Here is a 24,780-nt window from a genome sequence, read left to right as displayed (position 1 = left end):
TTCTGCCAGGAGCACAGAACTCCTTAGCAGATGTGTTAAGCAGACAAATCATGGATCCCCACAGTGGAAACTGGATCTTCATGTATTTCGAAATTGACAGTGTCATGGGGAACTCCAGACATAGATCTGTTCGCTTCTCCACTAAACCACCAGCTGCCAAAGTATTGCACAAAGGGTTTCATCACACAGCTTGGAAAGTGGATGCTCTGTCTTTCAGTTGGAAAAACCTTCATGTGTATGCCTTTCCACCTCTGCCTCTTCTTCCAAAGGTACTATTAAAGGTCAGACAAGACAGGCCAAGGATGATTTTGATAGCTCCAGATTGGCCTCGCAACACTGGTACCCACTACTACGGAGTCTGGTAAAGAAGCCTCCATGGCCTTTACCTCTGATTCCTCATCTGTTATCTCAGAAGGACGGTCATCTGCTCAATGTCAAGCTTCACTCTCTTCATCTAACAGCCTGGCATATTCTCTGTTGAAACACAGCAGGTCTCAACTTCCTCAACAAGTTTTAAATGTGATTATGGAAGCTAGAAGACCTAGTACAAGGAAGGTGTATGCGCTGAAAAATGGAAGAGGTTTTTATTTTGGAGTACAGCAAAGAATTTGGAGATTTCTGAGCCTAATTTGAGTGTGGCTCTTCAATATCTTACTGAGTTATTGGACAAAGGTTTGTCCTTCTCTTCCATTAAGATTCATGCTGCAGCAATTTCAGCTCACTATGATTGTGACCCACCATTGTTTTCGCATCCTTTGTTCAAGCAGTTTCTTAGAGGGGCAAAGAATATAAGACCCCCACGTAGAGCTCCTACTCCTGCTTGGGATCTCAATTTTGTGTTGGAAAAACTTACTCTACAACCTTTTGAGCCTGCGGCTACTGCTGAATTGAAATACTTGTCATGGAAGACTGCTTTTCTGTTGGCTATTACTTCTGCAAGAAGGGTGTCTGAGTTGCAGGCCCTTATGGCAGTAGAGCCCTTTTGATTTTCCATAAGGATAGGGTATCATTACGTACTAATCCTTCCTTTATGCCTAAGGTGGTTTCTAGTGTGGCTTTAAACCAAACTATTCATTTGCCTACTTTTATGCAGACCCCCAAAATAAAGGGGAAAAGATTTTGCACACTTTAGATGTACACAGGCAATTGCGATATTATTTAAGCAGGACTAAGGATTTTAGGCAGTCTCAGCAGTTGTTTGTTTCTTTTGCTTTGAGTTCACAGGGCAAACCTGTGTCAAAACAAACTATTTCTAGGTGGATTGGCTTTTGCATTGCATTTTGTTATTCCCATCATGGCAAGGAGATTCCAGCTGGGATTAGGCCTCATTCCACTAGGGCTACTGCCACTTCAACAGCATTTCTAAGGGGTGGCAACTAAGGATATTTTGGAAGCAGCTACTTGGAGTTCAGTGCATACTTTCTCTAAGCATTATCACCTTCCTATCTACTCTAAGTCTAGGGCTGGTTTTGCCACAGCTGTTTTGCAAGGCATGTTGTCAGCCCCTACTTCTTTATAATTTGCCAGCCTCCCTTACCTCTGCTTTGGGATTCTACCCAATAGTCAGGACTGCAGCAATGGAAGACGAAGAACATAGTACAGTTTTGTACCTACCATAAATGTAGATGTTCGAGGATTCCATTGCTGCAGTCCAGTTTACCCTCCCTCCTTCCCCTCTGTATTTAGGGGTGGTTGTGTAGGTGAGTTTACATGCTTATATTTTTGTATATATTGTTGTATATATTGTACATGTTTTTGGTGCAGGTTTTTTGGGACTTGTCTTTTTAGGGTCTTCTGACATCTGGGGCAAGAAAAGACTGAGGATATGACGTCGGTCATGCGCATTAGTACCCTGACGTACTGACGTCAGTCTAAGGCGCCATGACCGACGTCAGCCTTATACTCTGGTATTCGGGCCGACTGGACGCGGACTATACCCAGTAGTCAGGACTGCAGCAATGGAATCCTCGAACATCTACATTTATGGTAGGTACAAAACTGTACTTTTCTGCAAATCCATGTTGTATTACACTGACAAGTTTATTATGAAATGGACATAACTGAATGAATTAACATTTTACGCTGGAGAAAAGCACCCATTCACCCCATACTGCTGTACTTAATTGTTGCCACGTAAGTAATGTGAATTAATTGTGGGTGGGTGCTGTCTGGCAGTAATTCCAAGATGGAAAAAGGTAGCCTGAGAAAGATGGATTCAGACTAGTCTTCCAAAGCTGAAATGGAGAGGTTCAATGAAATAGGAATTTTAAACAAAAATGATGTGTGTAACGTCAAACTCCTTATGAATTTGGAAGCTGTAGTACTGAAACTTTCAAGTGCAGCATTTTTTTCATGAAACGTACATAATCTGGGTATTTTATACAGTTTTATTTCATGTGTTTTAATAGCCTTCTTTTGGCCCTGTGTAATGACGCCATTGGAAGGAGATTGTAGTTGCCGAAGCTAGAAGGGATATTCATGGATATTTTACTTGGTGGTAGACATGAAGGCTTTTATTGTAAAAAGTAAACAACTGTGAAGTTAGTTCAAGTATTCTTATTAAGGTTAAGCAATGGTTTGGTCAGTAGCCATTAATGTCCTGTTTTGCCCGTTTCAAATGCTGACAGACTACCAATACAGTCCACTCCAGTACTCTTTTTAATGTGTAGATAATTTTTCCCTTAATTTGTTGAGGATGCCACCCCCCCACCCCCTCGAGCTCCTGTTGATTTTGGGTTACAGTCTTCTAGTTGGTTACTGTCTTCTAGTTAGCGGATTATGAGTATAGTTCTGGAGGTTGAGGGGGTGGTTTTCTCTTTAGTAACCCCAGAGTACATGATTTGTGGCATTTTCTTATGGGCCTTTGAGCATACTTCCCCATGTGGGTTGCGCTACTGGTTTGTAACTATTTCCTCCCTTCATCTTCCATCTCGTGACTGAGTAGTGCAAATCCGCTTACCTCAGGAGATGAGAGGTGGCCTGTGGGGTAGTTATCTTGCTGAGTTCCCACCACCATAACAGCAAATTACATATGTAGAAGGAATGCCTAATTTATGCCGATCCAGGCAATTCCCATGCATAGGCAAATGCACTCCTTGTAAGTCATGCCCAGACCACTTGAGGGGTGCTTACTGTGATTTTTTTCTTGCTGAGGCAGAACAGAAAGTTGGGTGCTTTCCTTTCCCATTTGAGGTACAGCTGGAGGTGAAGAGAATGTGATTGTACAGGCAACATGTTTTTTGCCAGCATGCTATGTGCATCTCAGAAATGTAGTCCTAATATTTCTGTGACTGTAATTATGTGCGTCTATGTTTTAATTAAGCAATGACCCATGCTACATCATGTATGGAACAGGTACAGCCTGGCTGCTTAGAGGGACAAGCCGAGTGGACAGGTACCTCACAGCTTTGGGTACATGATGGTATCTGTTTGATGCATTACCATGCATGTCTCATTCCACTTGCGAAACAGCTTATTTTGATTTTGGGACCATTTTGGAAGGGAGGATTCTTTTTTAGGTGTGCACTGAACATTTTTTATATAATCCCTGTTAGCAAGTTAGATTTTTTTCTGGCACCATTTCATAACTCCTTTTAGACATTTAGGTGCAAATGTTAGGTAGGATGCCATATGTCTGATTTTATTACCTTAACTTGTTCCACTTGGTACTGTATATGATCGTTTTATTAATGTAGTTTAGCAGAAGTGACCATCTTCTGGACCTGAACGCAACAGGAATTGTACTTTTTAGTTATGCAAAGGCTTAGTGTATCTGCTGTGTGATAGGGCTGTAGTAGAGGTCTGCCCAAGTCTGACTTATTCAGGATGCAGGACAGGAGTTTAAAAGTTGAAATACAGATGTCTCACTGTCTGGCTTCATCTTGAATGCTGTTGTGTTCTGTGTTGAGAAAAAGCATTAATGCTGTTACAAGTTGGCGGAAGACTGGTCAGTGGTCAAAACTGTTCCTATCCCTGGAAACCATATGAGGATGGCCTGCTTTAGATTAAATACATGCTTAAATGAGAAACAATGTTGCACTTGATATTTTAACTGCATCACCATGGTGTACACATTGCTGTTAGCAGTGTTTGGGGTATTGAGAGTAATGCCACATTTGGAACTTGCTCACTCTGGTTGCAGGCTGATGTGTAGGTAGCAGAAAATTTATGGTTACAAAAAGGGCACTAATTTATGGTTACAAAAAGGGCACTTGAGACTAAAAATGGTTAAGTTTAAAAGCTGAGTGTGGGAAAAGCTTTATTTTAAATACTTTCATAAAATAGGAAATTGAGTGAAAGGGAAGTAGCATAAGTTCACTCTGGCAAGCTGGGGCTAGAGGTAGATGGTTGAGTTTACTGCCTTGTTTGTGACTAGATGTTCTTCATCTCACATTGCTGCAGTCCTTACTTATGGGTAGTCCGCTGTCCTCGGTCGGCCCGAATACCAAAGTATTAGGCTGACGTCGGTCATGGCGCTGAGATCTGACGTCAGAGCGTCAGGGTATAAAAGCGCATGACCGACGTCATATCCTCAGTCTTTTTTGCCGCATGGTCCGATGCAGAAGCAGCGTTGCAAGTGCCGTTCGGCAATTTTTCGTATTCGGAGTTTCAGACCGATACCAAGTTGGGCTAAGTACCCCGTTGGGGAATATTTTTGTTTTTTCTTGCCTCAGTTAGTTACCGGATGTCAGAAAAAGTGAATAATTGTATTTCTTGTGGGAAACAGATACCGCATAGGGATTACCACTCGCTTTGTATTCCTTGTTTGGGACCGGAGCACGGCGTGTCGGGTGTCGGTTTTGTGCTAGGTTTAATAAGCGCACTATAAAACGAAGGTTAGATTGCGCTAGGTTAGTCTTTGGCAAGCGGTGTAATTATAATATGCCGTCGGATCCTCCGGCCCGCTTCCTGAAAGCAAAGACAAATCTTGAGCCTAGGCAGGATGATTCGTCCGTTTCGGACGCCGGTCCTTTAGAAACTACAGTGGAACAGGTGGATCCGGCTGAAGTTTCTGTTGAGACCCAGGGGGAAACTTTGTTTTTACAAGATGTGGCCTCACAGGAGTCTGGTCAGGCTGAAGGGGCCTCTCAGGTTTCTGTTCTCCCTTCTGTACCTAAGGTGGTTAGGCCTTCTGCTACTATGTCTAAGGCTCCTTCTAAGGGCAGGTCTGTTTTGCCTTCCTCTGGTGTCAGTTCTGGTTCCTCAGGGTCTGTGCCTAAAAAGCACATGCTTAAAATGGCAGAAGATTTGATAACTTTAATTAGAGGTTCCATGCCTCCTCCTGATAAGAGGCCCAGGGTAGAGCCAGAGTTGGAAAGTTTGGAGCCGGCCTCAGATGATTCAGAGTCTTCTGCTGAAGACATTCAGGATTTTCCCCCTTATTCTGATTCAGATGCAGAGGATTCTACTCCTTCTGCTTCTCCTCCTGAGGATTTTTCATTTTCAGAAACACTTCATTCCATGAGGGAGCATTTTAAGTGGGAAGGACAGGATTTTTCTGATTCACGGAAGAGGCTTAGGGAATTCTTGTTTTTACCACAGCATAGACCCCTAGCTATTCCTCCTGTTTTGGATGTTGTTCAAGATGTTTTCTCGGAGGCTTCCCTTAATCCAGATTCTGTGCCTCCTGCGCCAGTTAAACTGGACAGATATTACAGGGTGCCTGAGGCTCATAAATATCTGTATAAGAGTCCTAGGGCGGACCCAGAGACTATTAGTCAAGGGCCTAAGGGTGTTAGAGCGTCTGTTGTAAAGAATCCGGTTCCTCTAGATAAGGAAGCTAGAGCTTTGGATAGATGGGGTAAGAAGGTGTATACCTCTTCTACTTTAGCAATGAGGGCTTTAAATTGCCAGTTTCACATGTTGAAGTATCAGAATTTCCTCCTTTCTCAGCTGAAATCTAAAGTGGATGCTTTAGCAGAGGGCATAGAGTGTAAAGAATTGCAGGATTTGGTACATGTCTCTGAACAGGTGGGTAAGCATTCTTTGCAGTGTGGCTTTGATGCTTTACAGGCTTCTTCCAGGGTGGCTGCCACTGGTTCAGTTATTCGAAGGCACGCCTGGCTTAAGGATCAGAATTTGTCAGAGCATGTTAAGACTAGAATTCTGGATGCCCCTTTACAGTCTGAAGTTTTGTTTGGTCCTCCTGTGGAGTCAGTATTAAAGAAAATGGAAGACAAGGCTAAATCTATGCAGACTGTTAAAGATTTTTTGCAGGTGCAACCTCCAAAGTTTAGTAGAAATTGGCCTACTAAGGGATGGACGTACCCTTCTTCTGATTCTCAGTCCAGGGGCAGATCTAGATGTGGTAGGGGCAGAGCTCAGAGCTCATTCAGACCTAGAACATGGAGTTCACCTGCACAGTCTGCAGGTGAGGGCAGGGGCCAGACCTTTCGTAAGCAGGCCCAATTACCGGCATTTTCAGCTGCCAGATTCCTCTTGCCTGGCAGCCCCTTTGGGAGGAAAGTTAGCTCTTTTCAAACAAAACTGGTTTTTAGTCACCCAGGACAAATGGGTATTGGACATTATAAACCGAGGCTACAAGTTCTATTTCCATACTTTGCCTCCTTTCAAAGGCATGCCAGACGTTCCTCCTCGGCAAAGGATAGAGGCCCACAAACAGATTTCTTTACTACTTCAAATGGGAGCTATACAGCCAGTTCCTCTGTCAGAAGTGGGCCTAGGCTTTTATTCTCGCCTGTTTCTAGTTCCAAAGAAAGGGAACACATGGAGGCCAATTTTGGATTTATCTATCCTCAACACTTACCTGGACATTCCAAAGTTCAAGATGCTGACGTTACAACAACTTCCCCTGTTGGGAAAAGATCACTGGATGGTAACTCTGGATCTCAAAGAAGCTTATCTTCATGTTTCTATCAGGCCCAGTTGCAGGAGGTACCTGCGTTTTCGGGCTGGAGATTTACATTATCAGTTCTCTGCATTGCCCTTTGGCTTATCTACTGCGCCCAGAGTGTTCACAAAGGTCCTGGCTCCAGTGATAGCCTTTTTCAGGTTAAGAGGAATACAGATTTATCCTTATTTGGACGATTGCCTGATTATTGCACAGGACAAGGACGAACTTCATCATCTACAGTATGTGATGGCAGTGTTAAGATGCCTAGGGTATTCTGTGAACGAAACAAAGTCCAGTCTAGTACCCTCTCAGGACATGTGCTTTCTGGGTGTGAGACTGAATACAGCTTCCCAGATGGCTTTTTTGACCCCGGACAAACAAAGAAGCCTTTCTCTTTATTTCCATCAAATGTCTCTACAGTCCAGGCTGACTGCAAGGACAGTCCTTCAAGCCTTGGGGTTCATGGCATCTTGTATTGTGGTGCTTCCCAATGCCAAACTGCATATGAGGAAGCTTCAATGGTATCTCAAAAATGTGTGGACACAACACTGCCAGGATCTAGACACTGTCATTCAGATAATACCTTGCATTCAGAAGGAATTTTTGTGGTGTGCTCAGGAATGTCACCTAAACAAGGGACTCTCTGTGACCCGACCAGAGGCGAGTCAGATTCTAACGACAGATGCCTCGGACACGGCTTGGGGAGCACACCTCAATGGAAAATGGGTGCAAGACACATGGCCTGTCAGACTTCAACATTTGCTTATCAACTTGAAGGAGATGTTAGCAGTCCAATTTGCATTAATGGCTTTCAAGGATTTACTTCTCCCAGGGCAGGTGTTGATTCAAACAGACAACACTACTGTCATGTGGTACATCAACAAGCAAGGGGGAACCCATTCATACCCTCTTTGCAGACAAGCGATGATTTTGTGGGAGACTGCTCTCAGTTTACACCTCAATCTTCAGGCAAGGTTTCTACCAGGAGCACAGAACTCCTTAGCAGATGTGTTGAGCAGACAAATAGTGGATCCTCACGAGTGGAAATTGGATCCTCAAATATTTCAAAAGTTGACAGTGTTATGGGGGACTCCAGACATAGATCTGTTCGCTTCTCCACTAAATTACCAGTTGCCAAAGTTTTGCACAAAAATGTTTCATCACACAGCTTGGAGGGTGGATGCTCTATCATTCAGTTGGAGCAATCTTCATGTTTATGCCTTTCCACCTCTGCCTCTCCTCCCCAAGGTACTCTTGAAGGCCAGACAAGACAAGCCATCCATGATTCTGATAGCGCCGGATTGGCCTCGACAGCACTGGTACCCACTACTGAGGAGTTTAGTAATGGGGAGCCTCCATGGCCTCTACCTTTGATTCCGCATCTTTTGTCTCAAGAGGGCAATCATTTCCTCAATGTCAGGATTCAGTCTCTGCATCTAACAGCCTGGCGTATTCTGTTTTAGACCCTGGAGGGTCTCAGCTTCCACAACAAGTTTTGAATGTTATTTTGGAGGCCAGAAGGCCTAGTACAAGGAAAGTTTATGCTGATAAATGGAGGAGATTTTTTATTTGGAGCAAAGCGAAAGACTTTGATATTTCCAGGCCTAATTTAAGTGCTTCTCTTCAATATCTTACTGAGTTATTGGACAAAGGTTTGTCTTTCTCCTCTATAAAGATTCATGCTGCCATTTCTGCTCACTATGACTGTGACCCTCCTTTATTCTCTCAGCCTGTGTTTAAGCAATTTCTTAGAGGGGCGAAGAACATAAGACCCCCACGTAGAGCTCCTACTCCGGCTTGGGATCTCAATTTTGTGTTGGAAAAACTTACTCTACAACCTTTTGAGCCTGCAGCTACGGCCGAGTTAAAGTATTTGTCATGGAAAACTGCTTTTTTGTTGGCCATTACCTCTGCAAGAAGGGTTTCTGAGTTACAGGCCCTTATGGCAGTAGAGCCTTTCCTGATTTTTCATAAGGATAGGGTATCTCTGCGTACTAATCCTTCCTTTATGCCTAAAGTGGTTTCTAGTGTGGCCTTAAACCAAACTATTCATTTGTCTACTTTTTATGCAAACCCCAAAATAAAGGGGAGAAGATTTTGCATACTTTGGACATTCACAGGCAGTTGCGTTATTATTTGAGCAGAACCAAGGAGTTCAGACAGTCTCAGCAGTTGTTTGTTTCTTTTGCTTTGGGTTCTCAGGGTAAACCTGTTTCTAAACAGACTATTTCTAAATGGATTGGGTTTTGTATTTCTTTCTGTTATTCCCATCATGGCAAGGAGATTCCGGCTGGAATCAGGCCTCATTCCACTAGAGCTACTGCCACGTCTACTGCCTTTCTAAGGGGGGTAGCTACAAAAGATATTTTGGAAGCAGCTACTTGGAGTTCAGTACATACTTTTTCTAAACATTACCACCTTCCTCTTTATTCTAAGTCTAGGGCTGGATTTGCCACTGCAATATTACAGGGCATTTTAGCAGCCCCTAATGCTTTATGATGTTTCCATCCTCCCTCTCCCGTTGCTTTGGGATTCTACCCATAAGTAAGGACTGCAGCAATGTGAGATGAAGAACATAGTACAGTTTTGTACCTACCATAAATGTAGATGTTCGAAGATCCACATTGCTGCAGTCCAATTTACCCTCCCTCCTTCCCCACTGTAGTTTGGCATGGTTATATGGTTTGGGTGGTGGTTGTTGTTGGGCATGCTTTTGGGAGGTATGCTGTTTTGGCTGTGGCCTTTCTTTTGGGGCCTTCTGACATCTGGGGCAAGAAAAGACTGAGGATATGACGTCGGTCATGCGCTTTTATACCCTGACGCTCTGACGTCAGATCTCAGCGCCATGACCGACGTCAGCCTAATACTTTGGTATTCGGGCCGACCGAGGACAGCGGACTACCCATAAGTAAGGACTGCAGCAATGTGGATCTTCGAACATCTACATTTATGGTAGGTACAAAACTGTACTTTTTGTAATGTGCTCATGCACGCAGAAACACACTGCAGTACATTTGGCACTAGCACCTTTGCTTGTTTCTCTAACATCACACAATCTCATTCTTATAAAATCCTAAATTGGAAATATTTATTCATTCATTGTCTAAGTTCTTTGTGTAGTTAGCTTGATTTTTTCACTCCCCACGCTAGCACACTTTTTGCTTTTGTTTGCTTTCTTATTAATAGAGTTAGCACTAGATCGCATTTTTACACTGAAATATAAATGTTTGCTTGGTAGACATGCTGTAGAAAGCCAGTGTTATGTTTGTTTGAAGCGTCTGAATAGTCAGAGAATGATGCAACAGTTAGTAACTAGTTTAGCTTCTGGGGGAATGTTTATCTCATGGGAAATGACACAATCTAATGATGACAGACGTGCAAATGTTATAGTAAACAGCCTGTAACAGTCATCACACAAAATGTCAGCTTCCCTTTGAAGGAGGAACTTGTTGCGGAATGCAGAGTTTACGTTTATGAACTTGTTGCAGAAGGAACAGACTATAGTTTGTGCTAATGGAGTTAAGGTATTTTGCAGGCTGTTTTGGTTTACATAACCTGCTTTGATGCTGAGCCCCAATAGCAAATACATTTTAAGGTGGTAAAAAGCGAGTGAAAGCTTTTTAGACTGAGAAACATGTTGCGAGTAATATGGCTACGTAGGTTTCTAGATTCAACTCCTGGCACCCATGAGTCAAGTCATGAAAAGTATGCGTGTTGACTTCTGGTTTATGTGTTTAAAACAAGAAAAGTTTTTTGTTTTTTTTTCCTGAGATGTTCCACTGGAACTGAGCCTAGCTGCATAGGCAGATGTTTATCTGATATCAAGTAGTGGAGAAAAGTAGTAAACAATGTGCAAGCCCAGAACAGTTATGGTGAATGCTGCATGCAGCCTGGATTTCTCACAGGGGGGCAACATAAAGGTTTATCATTTGCACCCCCCACCCCAATATTATAGTAGTGCTCTCATTTTCCAAACTGTTCCTCTTGTGTCAGTGGCAAACCCTAAAGAAAGGACACACCACTTTTTCTTCCTGAAGTAATTCGCTAGCTGTCCGCAGTACTTGTTTCGATTAGGTAAATTCTGTGTTTTTGTTTTGTTTTGTTTTGTTTTGTTTTCCGGCAGAACTGCAGTTAGTCCCTAGTAGGGCACTGCAGCTCTTGGCTGGGGCAGTGTGATTTTTGGCCACCTCTGTTGTTGCTGCCTGGTTTTCATGACCTTTTTCCTGCTTCAGTGTGTATCTCATATTTCTTCCTCCTCAGTCAAACTCTTATCCCTTTTTCTTTCTATAGATGTGTTCTTACTACCTGCAGCACTGACATGAAAAGCCATGCATGATTTTTAGCGAATCAGGATTAAGCATGGCAGACTCTTATAAACTGATTCAGTCCCTGACTAGGAAGGAAGATAGATTTAAATAAATTGTGCAGCTTCCTTAAACCCAAAGGGGGAAGAGCCTAGGGACATGCTATGTTAGTGCTATAATGAGCTTTGCTCCATACTAGTTCACTGAGAACTGGCTCTATCCAGATGGGCATGCCTAGTTAATAAGCTCACTTGTGGGGAAGAAGTGTGCTGTATTTAAAACAGAGAGAAAAAAGTTAACACCTGAAATATGTGTGACAAATTCTTTTCACAGAGGGATTCCAATTCACATGAACTTTTAGAACATGGAAAAAGAGATTATTTTGGAACAAAACTCTGAGCTGGCAGTGCACATTGGGTAGATATTAAGCAATCAAGTAGCAAGTACTTAGGTGTGGCTTAATTTTAAAGTGTGTGTGTGTGTGTGTGTGTGTGTGTGTGTGTGTGTGTGTGTGTGTGTGTGTGTGTGTGTGTGTGTGTGTGTGTGTGAGAGTGATGTTTAGGCTGCCAAGTCATTGTGAATTGAACACCGATTGTCCTGATTATTTAAAGCAATCCTAATTCTACAATGAATGCAAACAGTTAACTAATTTCAAGTAAGCATGTGAGGCATGTTAGAATGAGTCTTCATAGTGCCTGGAATGCAGGGCAGAGTTTATCAAAGTATCTGTCTCGTCTTAATTCATTCATTGTTTCATTTCTTAACCGTTTAAGATCTACCTGTCACTTGTGCATCTTTTCAGTGGTGGCGTGGGAATGCCATTCAGGTTTAATAACTTTCTGCAAGTTAGAAATAATACTAGTGGAGCATGAAGGACTCAAACTCATGACTACATGATGAAATTTGTTATACAACTTGACCTTTTTTCCCTTCACAAACATAAAGCTGCATGTAACTATATTTAATTATAGTGCTTGAGCACCAGTCACTGTCCAATATGCATGCAAATATAAATGTACAAAACAAAATGATTATGGAAACAGTACAGTGAATCGGTCATAGTGGTCTTAGTTGTTACCATATACTTGTATCCTGAAAAATGGAAAGCAGTGAATAAACAGTATATTATAGAACAAGAGCCTAGATCAGTATTTTTTGTGGTTCTTTTAAAGTTGTGGTATGCAGATGTCCTTCAAGGATGCATCTGCAGTCCTAACAAATGGGTTGTCCTGGCCTCAGGCAGCCCTTCGGTCGGCCGGATTCCAAAGTCTGGGTCTGGCCTCGGCTGATGTCGCTCTTCACCCGACGTCATAGCTGCAGTTCAGCGGGTATAAAGGCATCAGCCAACGCCATTTTCCCCAGTCTTTCTTGCCGCGTGGCGCCCGAAGCAGAAGCTGTTCGCAAGTGCCGGTCGGTCAGAACCAGAGATTGCTACTACCAAGACTTCTAAAAGCTAAGTACCCGTTGGGGACTCTTTCTTGCCTCAGCCGATGTCAGAAAAAGTGAATAACTGTTTAACTTGTGGGAAACAAATACCTCATAAAGATTTCCACTCTTACTGCCTACGTTGTTTAGGCCCAGACCACGACGTAGCAGCTTGTCTAGCCTGTGCTTCCTTCAACCGACGGACACTTAGACGTCGGTCGGAGTTTGCAGAGGAGTTTTTCGGCTCTGCTTTTGCTTATATCATGCCGTCGGAGACTTCGACTTCACAATTAGCTAAAAGCGCAGGAAAGGACCAACACTCGCGGTCCGCGGTTTCGGCCGAAACCGCGGTTAAGCCAACCGTGAGTGTCTCGGTTTCGGCCGAAACCGAGTCCGCGGTTCTTCCTTCGGCCGAAAGCATGCCTCCTTCTACCTAGGCCTCTTCCAGCATGGCTGAATCTGCTACGGAAAATCCACCTGCTCTTACAGTTTCTCAGGATTTATCAGACACTATCCCCTTAGATGTATCTACTCCTGCAACGTGGAGCTGCTAGGCCCCCTGCATCCATGTCAATTAAGGCTTTTGCCAGGGCTAAAGCAGCTAAATCTTCAAAGGCCGTGCCTGCTAAAGCCCCCTCTCACAGGCCTAGCTCTAGTACTCAAATGCTTAGTCTAGCAGAGGATCTCATTTCTTTGATCAGGGGAACCCAGTCTCACCCTGACAGGGCCTCTCACCCACCTCCAGAGAAGAGGCTTAGAGCAGAGCCCCCTGAGCCAGTTTCTTCAGATTATTCCTCTGATGATTCAGAACATACAAATCCTCCAGAGGACCCTTATTCTCCATATGAGGACTCTGATGCAGAGGATTCCATACCTTCTGCCTCTCCTCCTGAGGAATTTTCTTTTGGGGAAACCTTGCATGCTATGAGGGAACAATTTCAATGGCAGGGCCAGGATTTTTCAGACTCTAGGAAAAGGCTTAGGACCTTTTTACATTTACCACAGCATAGGCCTTTAGCTATTCCTCCAGTACTTACAGTTGTGGATGATGCATTTAATGATGCTTGTACTGCCCCTGACTCACTGCCTCCGGCCCCTGCTAAGCCCGACAGATACTACAGGGTTCCGGACACACATTATCATTTGTATAAGGCTCCTAAGGCAGATCCTGAAACTATTTCACAGGGCCCCAAAGCTGTAGCAGCTGCCTCTGCCAAAAACCCCCTCCCCTCTGAAAGAGAATCTAGGGCATTGGAGAGATGGGGTAAAAAAGTTTATACTTCTGCTACTCTTTCGGCTAGGGCCTTAAACTGTCAATTCCACATAATTCAGTATCAGGAATTTCTGTTAGATCAGCTCACTAAAAAACTGTCCTCGCCTGAACCTTTAGACCGTAAGTCCCTTCAGGATTTGGTGCATAACACTCAGCAGGTCAGTAATCATTCCTTAAAATGCGGCTATGATGCACTGGAGGCTTCCTTTAGATCAGCTATGACTGGTACAGTGATCAGTAGGCATGCATGGTTAAAAGAGCAATCCTTACCAGACCATGTAAAGGCAAAGCTTCTAGATGCTCCCATGGAAAAGCACAGTTTGTTTGGTTCCCCTGCACAGCAAGTGTTGAAGAAGGTGGAAGAAAAAGCTAAATCTGTCCAGACAGTCAAGGATTTCTTACAGGTCCAGCCTCCGAGGTTTAGTAGGAACTGGCCTTCCAAGAATTGGTTCTTTCCAGACACCACCAGAGCACAGAGAAGCAGAAATAGACGCCCTAGAGGCAGAGGTCAATCCAGAGGTGCCTACAGGGGACGCCAGTGGCAGCCTAACAGCCAGAGAACTACTGCCACAGATCCAGCCACTACCACTTCCACAGGACAATCACAGTGACTTGGCTCTGAAACCGCCTACCAGGGAACAACTGGCAGCACCCTTAGGCGGAAAGCTAGCCTTATTTTCAGTAAATTGGCATTACATTACAGGAGACAAATGGATTTTACAGACAATAGACAAAGGCTACAGGTTTCACTTCCATACTCTTCCAAGGAAGAGAGGAATGCCAAACCTACCTCCAAACCAAAGGACAAACGCTCTACAGCAAATAGACCACTTACTAAGGATGAGAGCTATAGAAAAGGTACCGGCTATGGAACAAGGACAAGGATTTTATTCAAGGCTTTTCCTGGTACCAAGAAAGGAAAACCAATGGAGACCTATCCTCGACCTGTCCGCTCTAAACACATATCTCATTGTTCCAAAATTCAAAATGCTGACCCTACAGCAACTTCTTCCCATGCTGGGCAAGGAGTCTTGGCTGGTGACTCTGGATCTCAAGGAGGCATACCTGCACGCCCCCATACGACCAAATTGCAGAAGATACCTCAGATTTCTTGCAGGATCAGAGCATTATCAATTCTCAGCATTGCCTTTGGCTTGTCTACTGCCCAGAGTATTCACGAAATGCCTGGCATCAGTAATTGCTCATTGCAGGCTTCAGGGAATTCAAATTTATCCATACCTGGACGACTGCCTGTTACAAGCGGACAGCAAAGACAAATTAACAAAAGATTTGAAAAAGATTATTCACCTGCTGCAAGCCCTGGGATACACAGTCAACACAAAAAAGTCAAGGCTGATACCATCCCAAAGGATAACTTTCCTGGGTGCAGAACTGGACACATCAAACCAGATGGCATTCCTCACAGCAGAAAAACAGAAGCAGCTACCACTCTATTTCATGGCATTAACAACGCAGAACCAGCTTACAGCAAGGAAAATCCTGCAAGCCCTGGGTTACATGGCATCCTGCATAATATTAATTCCACATGCCAGACTACATATGAGGACGTTGCAATGGTACCTGAGGAATTTATGGTCTCAGCACAAGCACAGCCTAGAAACCCAAATTCCAATAATTCCATGCCTGAAACAAGAATTCCAGTGGTGGGCCCAGGCCTGTCAATTGAACAAAGGACTGCCCTTCCACAGGCCTCACCCAAGCCAGACTATCACCACGGATGCCTCAGACCTCGGTTGGGGCACACATGGTGGACAAGTGCATACAAGGCTTATGGACTCAAGACCAGATGAACCTACACATAAATCAAAAAGAGATGCTGGCAGTAAAACAGGCAATCCAGACATTCAGACCATTTCTTCAACAGGGTCATTTGCTGATAAGGACGAACAACACCACAGTTATGTGGTATATCAACAAACCGGGAGGCACACATTCATATCCTCTATGCCGGATGGCAATGGATCTCTGGAATGTGGCCCTGAGCCTCAACATTCAGCTCCAAGCCATATTTGTGCCAGGAAAAGAAAATATACTAGCAGACATCTTAAGCAGAACCACCACGGATGCCCACGAATGGATGCTGCATCCAGACATCTTCAAAACCATCACAAGGAAATGGGGACTGCCAGAAATAGACCTGTTCGCATCCCCACACAACCACCAATTGAAAAAATTCTGCACAAGGACATACCACCCACTTGCTTGGAAGGTGGACCCCCTATCCTTCAGTTGGGAAAACCTGACAGCATATGCATTCCCACCTCTTCCTTTGATGCACAAAGTGTTACTGAAGATCAAAGAAGATCACCCGAGGATCATCTTGATAGCTCCCATCTTGATAGCTCCAGATTGGCCGAGGCAACATTGGTACCCGCTACTGAGGAGTATGTCCCGGGAACACGCATGGCCTCTACCCCTACTACCTCTACTGCTAACACAGAACAACTTCAAAATCCTGCATCCAAACTTGAAAACACTGCAGCTAGCTGCTCGGAACATTACATAAGGAAAAATAACCCAGATTTATCTCAAAGGGTTAAAGACATTATCTTGGAGGCTCGCAGACCCTCAACAAGGAAAACTTATTCAGCAAAATGGAAAAGATATCTCATTTGGAGTGCAACAAAAGGAGTAGATGCATCATTGGCAAACATAGCTAACATCCTGGAATACTTAGCAGAGCTTTTCCACAATGGTCTGTCTTACTCCTCCATTAAGATTCATGCATCAGCAATTTCAGCAGAATACAACATGGATCCTCCAGTCTTTTCTCAACCTCTACTCAGGCAGTTTCTCAGAGGAATTAAAAATGTAAAGCCACCAAGGAAACCACCATTGCCTACATGGGACTTGAACTTTATGTTAGAAAAGTAGACACTCCCCCCTTTTGAACCAGCAGCAACAGCAGAATTACAGTACTTATCTTGGAAAACTGCATTCCTGCTTGCAATCACTTCAGCTAGAAGGGTTTCTGAATTACAGGCATTAATGGCAGTACAGCCCTTCCTTATCTTCCATCAGGATAGAGTGTCCATGAGAACTAATCCTACCTTTATGCCAAAGGTGGTCTCCAGGGTATCATTGAACCAAGCAATACACCTACCAACATTCTTCCCCAACCCGCAGAACAGGGGGGAAAGATTGCTGCATACCTTGGATGTACACAGACAATTGCGCTACTACCTGGACAGAACCAAGAACAATAGAAAAACTGACCAGCTTCTGGTAGCATATGCAACAGGAATGGAAGGAAAGCAATTTCAAAACAAACAATCTCAAAATGGATAGGAAATTGCATTAGATTTTGTTACTCTTTTCATGGAAAGGCAACTCCAGAAAACATCAGACCTCACTCCACAAGGGCTACAGCCACTACTACAGCTTTCTTACGAGGAGTGGCTACCAAAGACATTTTAGAGTCTGCTACTTGGAGCTCCGTGCATACATTTGCCAAGCATTATAATCTACCTTTATACTCCAGATCCCGAGCAGGTTTTGCCACTGCTGTTTTGCAAGGGATCTTAACTACACCATAAACTCTTAGTGCCTCCTCCCCCAGTTTGGCTATGGTATTCTACCCATTTGTTAGGAATGCAGATGCATCCTTGAAGGACATAGTACAGTTTTGTACCTACCATAAATGTAGATGTCCGAGAGGTATGCATCTGCAGTCAGGATTACCCACCCTCCTTCCCCTCTGTGGTACTCCTAGGGTATTTGCCCATCTTGTAGCTAGCTGGGGGAATCTATTATGGTGTATTTGTTTGTATATATGTATATACATGTTTATTTTTATTTGCTCTCTATTGTTTGGAAACATTTGCATTTATCCAAATTTAGCCTTCCTAGAGGGCACCTGGCATCTGGGGCAAGAAACACTGAGGAAAATGGCGTCGGCTGATGCCTTTATACCCGCTGAACTGCAGCTATGACGTCGGGTGAAGAGCAACATCAGCCGAGGCCAGACCCAGACTTTGGAATCCGGCCGACCGAAGGGCTGCCTGAGGCCAGGACAACCCATTTGTTAGGACTGCAGATGCATACCTCTCGGACATCTACATTTATGGTAGGTACAAAACTGTACTTTTTGTTTGGTTTCTTCATTTTTTAGGAATTAAGCTCACATTTTAAGGAGGCTTGCAGGGAAATTGTTGCAGAACTCCACATTTCTGGCATGTTCTAATGCACCATCTTTAATATATTAATAACCATTACGTCTGCTGAACCAGCAGAAATTTGTGTTCTCTACAGGTGATGTAATGATGTGGGGCTGTTGTTTTCTTATTTGGGGTACATATATTAAAGGAATGGAGTAATGAACTTAAAGGTTTGATTTTTAAAGTCTTCTGTTGTTGTTGGGAACTTTTGAAATTCTCTTTTTGACACAAAATGCCTAGTCTCAAGATGCAGGCTATAGAGAGGGCATGCCAAAACTCTGTGCCTCCCAGTTGTTTTTGCATCTGATAACACTTGAATCCCAGACTTGATATACATTATAGGAAAGTTTTTGCATTCATTGTAGCAGCCACAGTGGTACAGCAGTAGCATTGTTGCTTCACAGCAGGAGGTTCTCTTGTTCGATTCAGGGCTGGAGTGCCTTCTGTGTGGAGTCTGCATGTCCTCCCCGTGGTCGAGTGGCCTCCGAAAGACATGCGTGAATGGGCGTGCCTTTGCTGAAGGTTTGGCGTCGGGCTGGCAACTTGGCACCATAAAAATCGACTGCCAGTCATTAGCGGACTGGAGTTCCGCTGTGGCGACCCCTAACTGGGAAAAGCCGAAAAGACAAAGAAGAAGATATTATTCATTTAAAAGGCAAAGCTAGCAAAGACAATGCTTTTGCTGTCTAGGGGAAATGCATAACATGAGAGACCATTGCAAATGTCAAAATTTGTGTTTTGCCACCAGAAATGAAAGACAAGATAGTCACCTTGGCAGTACCTAGCGCAGGGCACAGCAAGAGAGTCCCGTGTGTAATTCTGTATTGATGACTGACCACTGTGGACAAGGTAAAACAATTCTGGAGTGAGGCATTTGTCAAAGCCTTCTTCCCTGTCTGTCCCTGGGGTGGTCTGTGACCTTCACTCTGTATGCAGTCCTCTAGCTAGCAAGAGATGAAATGTGTATGTATTTTCAGTCAGTGGGGCTGAAGGGGGCAAGAGATGTGCCCCCAGCAGCCATTTTTGAGACTGTGAGCCCTACAGTTCTGGTACTGACCTACTCACTTGTGAGTATCTGGAACAGCCTTTGATGTAAATGTCACAGTTTCTTGTCACCTTCCCTTCATCCAAAGTCAAAGGAGGCTGCTGGCTAAACATTGTTAGTGCAGATACTTTTCATCTAGTGGGGTCTGGTCATTGTGGATATAGGACAGTACCTGCAGGGAATACAGTTTGATGCCAGTGCGAAGCCCCATGAAGGTCTCTCATGGGCAGATTCAGTCTCTTCACCAAAACACCCAATACCTTGCCCACTGTTATTATCTCTTGAATCAGGTTGGAGTAGTCATAGTGTTGAGAAATCCTTAAAAGCTTGACAGCATCTACATCATGAATGCTTTTGTGGCTGTGTGAGTTTTGTTTTATATTTTGGAGCTTTGCTTTTCTGGTTAACTCTGTAATCGAGCCTATGGCATAATCAAATTAATCAGATCAATACATTTAAACCAGTATCTCATGCTTTCCTTAGATGACCTCTCTGTGGTGATCCATGTCTGTTAAGGAATATTGTCTCTGATGGTGTAAAGTGTTGTAATTGTGCTTTGCCCAGGCCTGAAACCGCAATGTTGAGGAGCTTTAATATTGCATTTAGGAAATTGAAATTTTGTATAGTAGGAACTTAATTAGTTGTCCGTTCACAAAAACAAGTATATTATGACTATGTTTTAGGGTCACGCAGGCATGCCGTTGTTACTAGGGTGCTTTTGACCCAGAATATGAACCCGGTAAACAGTTCTGAATTCTTCATATATGGCTTAAATTATAAGTTTAAAATTTTAAGAGTTTTCTTAGTAATGGGCTGTAAATGCTGTGCTTGGGTTTGCATGGGTATTATCTTTGAGATGATTTATTTTAAGAGGTGGGACTTTTTGTTTAAGGCTCATCAAGTTTGTCTTGGGCTCCTTACTGTCAGTTCCACATTCCCTTTTTTTATGCACTATGTGTAAGTGTTTTGCGCCCTGTTTGGAGCTTGAGGTTGTTTTTACAAGCCATTGGTAGAAATTCTGCAGATTTCATTTCCATTGTTACAGGTAAGTATTTCTATTGAAACTGCATGATACTCGTACAGTTGGGCAGTGAGCTTCAGTTCATAGGGTCAGGGTAGAAAACGAGGTCCTTTGTGCAATAGAAAGAAACAATTTCTGCTAGTGATGATGGTGATATGATGCCTGGCAATTAGAGCAGAGGATTTGTCTGAGAGTTAACATTCAGGATTAAGGCTCTGGCATGTTTTAAACTGTTTCCTGTATTCAAGGGTACAAGGTTTAATTTCTTCCACCTCAGTTTGCCTGCTGTGTGACTCTGAGCAGTTCACTTGACTAGAAAGTGCTGCGGGGTTGTCCTGAAGAGGGGCATAGTCAGTGAGTTTACCTTGTTAATAAATGTATGAAAAACATTTTTGTTTGAACTTTTGAGAAGAAATGCCAGGAAGCTTCTTTTCATGAATACAGGGGTGTTTCACTGCCTGCAGGTCATCCCATGGAAGAAATGCAAGAATGTTTTTTTCCATGAGTATTTGTGTTGCATTCCATGTCCACACATTCTCCCACAACATTTCTAGTAGAGCAGTCCAAAATGTATTAGTTTCTCTCTTTTTTTCTTTTCAGATTTCCGGGAGATATGTATGTTCGTGAACAGCAGCCCAGACTGCTAGAGTTGAACCTTTTGGCCCACACATCATTAGCTGTTTCTTTTCCACTGTGAGTGAAAAACTACATTATTTATTAACCTCAACTTCCTAGACTCCCTTACTCATTCATTCTTGACCAGTAGCAGTCCTGAGCTCACAGTATGGACCACCCAGTCCCAGAGTAACAAGACTGCATGGCTGAAAATGCAGAGATGCATTATTAAATCTGAGATTGTAACTGTTTGATATTCCAAGACTTATTAATGTGATTCCCGGAATAACGAGACTGCATGGTTGAAAGTACAGACTTACATTAATGAGATTGTTTACTTCTGAATATTCCCTTTTCTCAGAGGTATGGGGATCTTGGAGCTGGTATGTATACGTTCAGGAGGTGTGGAGGACTTGCTTCTTGGATCAGAGTGGTCTCAGGGGTTAAGCCTCTTGCAAAAAAAGTTTAAAGTTGAAAAGTGATGCTTTACATTTTCTCTTCTCCTGTGTTTATTTATTTATTTATTTTTTGTTGATCTGTACCACAGTGCACTTTAACTCCTCCCATTGCTGCCCCATATGTCCTGTGTCTGTTCTTTTTTATATCCTCAATCCATTTGGCCTTGTTACTGTTTACTCCTCCAGTGTCAATACCACTGTTATTTGGTAGGTCACAGCTCTTTTATTAGCCAATGTTTTCTGTCTTTCTTGCATTCAAAAGGCCTAACTGTGACTATGCCCAGGTGCAGACCTGTGATAAATGGTCTGTTATGCGCTGAAATAAAATGTTGCAGTGAATGGTGCACAGCTTTATTGGTTACACTGTTCTGAACACCAGCTGAAAGATGAGCATTTCTGTTTATGAATTGCATATCTGTGTTTGCCAAGGCTAAAATGCTGTCCATACTACCTGTGGTGCACAGTATGGACTGCCGATCTGAATCTGCCAAAGTGATTTTTATAATAGCTCGCTTTAGAGAGGGAGCGAGCAGTAGTTGTAGTAGTAAAACTTGGTGAGTATTGTAACAAAATTAAGCAGATTAAGCCGCGGTGGTGCAGCGGTAGCATTGTTGCTTCACAGCAAGAGGTTCTCCCATTCGATTCTCGGCTGGAGTGCCTTCTGTGTGGAGTCTGCATGTCCTCCCCGTGGTCGAGTGGCATTTGAAAGACATGCGTAGAATGGGTGTGCCTTCGCTGGAGGTTGGGCGTCGAGCTGGCATCTCGGCACCCGTAAAAAATCTACTGCCAATCATTAGCGGACCGGAGTTCTGCTGTGGCGACCCCTAACCGGGAAAAGCCGAAAGAAGAACAATACTTAAAATGTTTTTGGTATTCTGACCCATTTCTGGAATCAGTAAAGTGAAGACTTCAGCTGTAAGGGGTATCGAGCAGGAATGTGAGGCTTTTGTGATTGGCAGTCTTGTCTGGGATCAGAAGTGTGTAATTTAATGTGTGCAAGAAGTTGAAGACTGTGGTGAGATATCCTGAATTCACCTACTCCAGTCTTAGATTGAACCAAATGTAGCATTATTCCCCTCCTTTTATTGTCATTCAGTGTTTGCCCCAGACGTCTGCCCTAGGACATACAGTTTTTTGTAGTAATTGCTGACAACACTTCACAGTTTATACTGTGATGCTAAAGAAGTCTGTGCAGCTGTAGCTGCTTTCTTACGTCTTGTGTTGTATCTGCTTCTACAAGTGGCTTGATTCTTGGAGGCCATAATCCCCATACAGAAGAGTGTTCCCTTCTGCTTATCTTGCTTGTAGTTGGGAACCCTGACATTCCAAACACTGATGTTTAGTCTTTTATTTCACACCCTGCAGGAGTGCCCACCCTCCTTATCAGTGTTGGCAACAGATTATTTTGTTAATTTTCAAGTTTTTTTTCATTGTGCATTGTATTACTTCATGGACATCTGTAGTATATTCCTCTCCCATTTTGTACCACTTAGGTTTCTTTTCTTCTTACCATTACCTGTATGTTTCCTGACCTTGGTTTTGAATTTGACTTCTTTGAACATAATCTGTTAATAGTATTAGTTTTCAGTTATTTCTCCTTGGTTTGTGGCTTTCTTGACCTCATTTTTTCATCATGAATTCTTTCTTCCTGTTTTAAAATTAGTTGCATGCCTTGGTTTTACACTTGCTTCAGGCCTGTCTTACCTATACAGCCTCAACAATAGCTGTACAAATCCTTCTCTTGGGGCCCACTTCTTATGTCCATACTGAAGACTGTCCAATAAACAAATACCTTTCTTATTAACCTTCCATTAAACTGCTGATGTTTTTCTTTTGTAATTGAGCTTTGCTTTGGAGAAAGGTTTGATAAGTTCAAAGATTATTTATTGTGGGCTTCATCATAGCAAAAGTGTCATCTGCTTACCGAACTATAAGGAAGTCTTTTCCCCCTTTGATTAGCCCTTGCAATACCAATGGCATTTCTGATGTGTAGCTTACAGTTTTTTAGCTAAAACCACCCATTTTCCTTTTCTGCCTCATTGGATTATTATTAGTGTTGCTAAACTGTCCAGATTTTTGCCTTATATTTTTGGTGTGCTCCTCATAAAATTTCTGTTTTTTTGGCAAATCACTGAGGGTTTATGTAACTAAATAAAGACACTCATTTGAGGCTCAGACTTTATATCAGAAAATTCATGCTAACACAAAACCTGTTATACTAGCAACTTTCTACGTTTAGAAGAATATTTGTTTTAATTTGTCCCTATTTTGGGCCTTTGTCCAGATTTCTTGTGGTAAGAGGTTGAAAGGTGTGCATAATGTGTCCAGATACATTCAAGTATGGATTTCAGAATGGGACTGCTGAGTGTAATTGTATTGTTGACATAATTGTTGATAAACTGAGGAGATTGTGTGTTTTGTGTTTGCCCATTACCACCTGCCACTTAATTTTATGAGTTTTTCTTATTTTACCAACAGGTGACAACATTAATTCCTGTAACGGAGGAAAGAAAACACATTTTCGTTAGGAGCAGCCCATAGTTATAACACACTTTTTAAACCTCCAGAGTACAAACACATTTGCTTACCAAGTCTGCCATTCTGTGTGTGAGCAAAGTGAAGGAAACACAATGGCTAATCAAAATGGAGTGATTCATGCTCTTGTACAAACTGGTGGTTCACAGCAAGTGCCTCAACTGATGACAGATGCTTCTTCTCCTGGGGGGAAGTCCTTACCCACTGGCAAGCAAGGCAAAAAGAACAATTCTATGGACAGGAACAGCGACGAGTACCGTCACCGTAGGGAGCGCAACAACATGGCTGTTAAGAAGAGCCGTCTGAGAAGCAAACAGAAGGCTGCCGACACTCTTTCAAGAGTTAATCAGCTGAAGGAAGAAAATGAACGTTTAGAAGCTAAGATTAAACTCCTTTCAAAGGAACTCAGTGTTTTAAAGGACTTGTTTCTTGAACATGCACACAGCCTAGCAGACAATGTACAGCCTGTTATTATGGACAGCTATTCACAAAGCCAGGATGGTACTGCTAAACAGTAAACATTGTATTTGATTGTTTAAATAAAAATTTTGTATGATGGTTTTCAGATTTTCATTGAAAATGGTATTGAACTAATAGGTTTTAAATCCATTTGAAAATTATGCAAAATCTGTAAATGCCAATAGAAAATTAGAGAGATTTTGTAAGTACCGAAATGATTTATTTAAATGTTTTTAATCTTCTTTTTTTTTTTTTTGTGACCACCTTCAACCAAAGTTCTTAAATAGTACGTCTGAGTATTATGTGCATGTGTATGATGAAGGATGTAAATAAATAAACAGTTAAATTACATATGCAGCACATATCGTACAGGTCACAGCAGCATGACTAGAAGCTTTAACTTAAATGGATATATAAATGGAGCACTTGATTTTTAGAACGTGTACTGATCTGTTCCCAGCATGAGAGTTGCAGGAAATTTTATAACTGAATTTTAGGTGTACTGTGCATTAACTGTTATCGGTGAAAGGCCACGGCTTGTGAAAACACAAGTGTTAATTTGCTGTGGTTGAATAATCAGTTATTGCTGTTGATGTGTGAGGGCCCTTAATTCT

General features: G+C 42.8%; 1 protein-coding gene across 4 annotated transcripts in view; it reads left to right on the top strand.

Moving 5' to 3' along the window:
* LOC122792913 (CCAAT/enhancer-binding protein gamma-like) overlaps positions 1-24,265 on the top strand; it is a 94,224-nt gene extending 69,959 nt beyond the window's left edge. Inside the window, exons 1-3 of one of the 4 annotated variants that reach the window (XM_044060476.1) lie at positions 10,262-10,377; positions 20,700-20,792; positions 23,651-24,265. In XM_044060476.1, coding sequence (XP_043916411.1) covers positions 23,803-24,225 — 423 coding nt within the window. In that variant the 5' untranslated portion in view covers positions 10,262-10,377; positions 20,700-20,792; positions 23,651-23,802 and the 3' untranslated portion in view covers positions 24,226-24,265. Of the gene's footprint in view, positions 1-10,250; positions 10,378-20,699; positions 20,793-23,650 lie in introns of those variants that run through there. The other 3 variants (XM_044060474.1, XM_044060475.1, XM_044060473.1) reach the window with 3 other exon arrangements.
* The last annotated feature ends 515 nt before the right edge of the window (positions 24,266-24,780 follow it).

The sequence above is a fragment of the Protopterus annectens genome, chromosome 2.part0 (assembly GCF_019279795.1).
Source record: "Protopterus annectens isolate FY-2018-M chromosome 2.part0, PAN1.0, whole genome shotgun sequence".
NCBI lineage: Eukaryota > Metazoa > Chordata > Ceratodontiformes > Protopteridae > Protopterus > Protopterus annectens.
Note: the sequence above shows the minus strand (reverse complement) of the source record. Positions and strands in the feature narration are given on the sequence as shown.